The following is a 3,216-nucleotide window of genomic DNA, read 5'->3' as shown; positions in this document are numbered from 1 at the left end:
GAAAAAAAAAAAAAAAAAAAACGTAGCCAGAACAGATTTCGGAAAGAGAATTAAACCATTCTCTCTGACAACTATTTTTAAAAAAATTATTCAGCAACATTACAGTTTTACGAAATATTAAATTTCAAAATTACGGAGATGTACTTGCATAGCAAGGTGACCTGATCTGAGATCGTGTGATGAAACAAAAACAATTGCAGCGTGGAAGGGGTTAATAAGCCATTTAAAAACACACAAAAACCGTTAGGGTGAATCTAACGGTTTTTGTGTGTTTTTGAATGGCTTATAAACACCTTCCACCTTGTAAATTTCAAAAACCTTTGATGCACCACAGAATTTTGTCAGTGATCAGGTCTCAAAGCGACTATAATATTTTGGCAAATTAAATTTAAATGTTGAAGTGAATCTAACGGTCTTTTATGTATTTTTTAAATGGCTTCTAAACAGCTTCCACGCTGTAAATTGTTGGCTTTTCATTATTTCCCTTCACCTAATCTTGAAGATCAAGGGGGATTATTCTATTTTTTGTTTTGTTTTTGTCTTTTCAGCAGAAAAAAGCTTTCAAAACGAGATTTTAGGGGAAAGAAAAGACGCGCTTTTGTAATGTATTACTCGAATTCATTTATTATGGACGAGAAAAATAGAAAGCAGAGTCTTTTAAGATAAGAACCCAAAAGAGACTAAATACTGCTGCCGATATTGTCTTCAAATAATAATAATTAACGAGAGTCTTTATTTGTGTTGTGAATAAATAATTTTATTGATCTTTCTAATAATGTTTTACTCTATAAAAGATATCGATTATGTTTTTGAGGATATTTCATAGTTTAGGTTGTTTAAAACATAACACTAAGAGACAAGAACTTTGTGTTTGTCTGTTTGATTGCTTCCACAGCTTATTTAACCATTCAATAATGATAATTTGTTAGCTAGGCACAAGGTAACATTTTTAGGAAGTGGGCAGAGGAGTTTAATTGGTTTAAATGACCTTAGTATATGACAGGTACGTTAATATGTTGACCCAGGAAGGATAAACGACTAAATTTTGAATAGTAACTGAAGATAAGTTATAGGTAAATACAACAAACCATTTTATCTATGGTTCTACAAATTATCTAAACTACTTTTTGTTTTAATTTATTCAAAACACAGAATCAAGTACAGTATAATCTATAAATTACCTCAAAGAAGCTGGAACAAAACCCCAAAAAGATGCCATAAGACAAAACAGAGTCAGAGAATGGGTTTTAAATATTAAAAAAAATAACAAGTCCAAACTTTTATATAAGAATGTTGTAGTTTGCTTGAAGTATTGTAATCTTGAAGACAGCAAAAAGAGAAAATAGAAAGCTTCTGACAATGTGGAAAGTTTTGTATTTACCTTTATATTTCAGGTGCAAAGGTGCAAATTCCCTAGGGGATTTGAATGGGTTTACAGAACCTGCATAACTGGACATTTCTCAGATTCTTTTGAGCACCTTTTATGCGTGAGTCGTTGCCAGTGCCACCTGACTGGCTCCCCATAAAAAGCACCATCCGAATGTGACCGATGCCATACCTCCTGACTGGCACCCTTGCCAGTGGAACATAAAAAGCACTCACTACATTCTCAGAGTGATTGGTGAGAGCAAAGGTGTCCTTCTGGCTTGCCAGTCCCCAATCAAACCGTCTAACCCATGCTGGCATGGAAAGTGGATGTTAAATGATGATGATGATGATGATGCGCCTTTGCGTTTGAAATACAAAGGTTTTATAAAACTTTTGACATTGTCAGCAGCTTTCTCATTTTCTCTTTTTACCTTCTTCATTTATGTTTATATTTTAAATTCATTTAAATTTGGTTTGATTTAGTTTTTATCCAATATTTTTATATTTATGTTTTAAATTTTCTTCTTTGGTGAATATATTCACAGACACGACAGAGTTGGGACTTACATACACTGAAAGCTATGACAATGCTATGGAATAACAACAGAAAAAAAGATGGTATAGGCACACGCCAGAAAAGGTCACAGAAAATGAGAAAGCAACCATACTCTGGGATATGCCAATACGCACAGATAGAGAAATTAAGGCCAATAGACCAGATATAGTTGTCAAAGATTATGAAGGAAAAAAATGCTTTCTAAATGATGTATCAATACCAGCAGATGACAACGTTTCCCCTAAAAGAAATGGAAAAACTTTCAAAATACAAAGACCTGGAAATAGAGGTAACTCGAATGTGGAATCTAAAAACAGAAACAATTCCTATCATAGTAGGTGCCTTAGGTACAATAAAAAAATATTCAGACAAATACATAACAAAAACACCAGGACTTACGAATATATATAACATACAGAAAATTGCACTACTGGGCACTGCACACATCCTACGCAAAACACATTCAATACAGTAACCATAAAAGCATCACAGCAAACCACAGCACATACCCAAGGCACACAGAGCTGTGCTCGGTAGTGAAGTGAAAGCATGTGATAAAAATAAAACTACTGAATAATAATAATAATAAGGTTTCAGATAAGCATGTCCTTACCTTTTTCACACTGTCTGCCCATATATCCAGGTTTGCAAATGCAAATTCCAGATACAGCATCACAGTTCCCACCATTGAGACAGTCACAGAACCCTTCACAGTCCTTTCCATAGGTATCTTCTGGACAAGGGGTCGTGCACTTGTTCCCCATCCATCCTGGTGCACAGCTGCACACCCCAGTCACGTAGTCACACTGTGCTCCATTGTTGCATTCACATTTCTTTCGACATTCAATGCCATAGAAGCCCTCGGGGCAGGCTTTGTTGCAAAGCTTCCCTCGCCAACCTGCTGTACAGATACAGACACCATGGATGTGGTCACAGTAGGCTCCGTTTTCACAAGCGCATCTCATTGAACATCCAGGGCCATATGTGTTTTGGGGACATCCTAGAAGGGAAATTACAGTAGATTTAGATAAGATACAATAAAATGGTAAAAAGGGTCAAAGGAGTTGACAAATATATGCATCATTTCAGGGTTTACTCTTTTACTTATTTCAGTCATTTGACTGCGGCCATGCTGGAGCACCGCCTTTTAGTCAAGAAAATTGACCCCAGGACTTATTCCTTGGAAGCCCAGTACTTATTCTATCAGGCTCTTTTGCAGAACCACTAAGTTACGGGGACGTAAACACACCAGCATCGGTTGTCAAGTGATGTTGGGGGGACAAACATAAACA

The 3,216-nt window shown here is 35.9% G+C and overlaps 1 protein-coding gene across 3 annotated transcripts in view; it reads right to left on the bottom strand.

The window, feature by feature from the left end:
* Nucleotides 1-3,216, bottom strand: part of LOC106867633 (multiple epidermal growth factor-like domains protein 6) — a 109,433-nt gene that overhangs the window by 39,720 nt on the left and 66,497 nt on the right. For all 3 annotated transcript variants that reach the window (XM_014912557.2, XM_014912558.2, XM_014912559.2), the window contains one exon: nt 2,538-2,924. In XM_014912557.2, coding sequence (XP_014768043.1) covers nt 2,538-2,924 — 387 coding nt within the window. The remainder of the gene's footprint in view (nt 1-2,537; nt 2,925-3,216) is intronic.

Source organism: Octopus bimaculoides, chromosome 3 (assembly GCF_001194135.2).
Source record: "Octopus bimaculoides isolate UCB-OBI-ISO-001 chromosome 3, ASM119413v2, whole genome shotgun sequence".
Taxonomy (NCBI): Eukaryota; Metazoa; Mollusca; class Cephalopoda; order Octopoda; family Octopodidae; genus Octopus; species Octopus bimaculoides.
The sequence above is the reverse complement of the archived record's forward strand: the minus strand, read 5'-3'. Positions and strand labels throughout refer to the sequence as shown.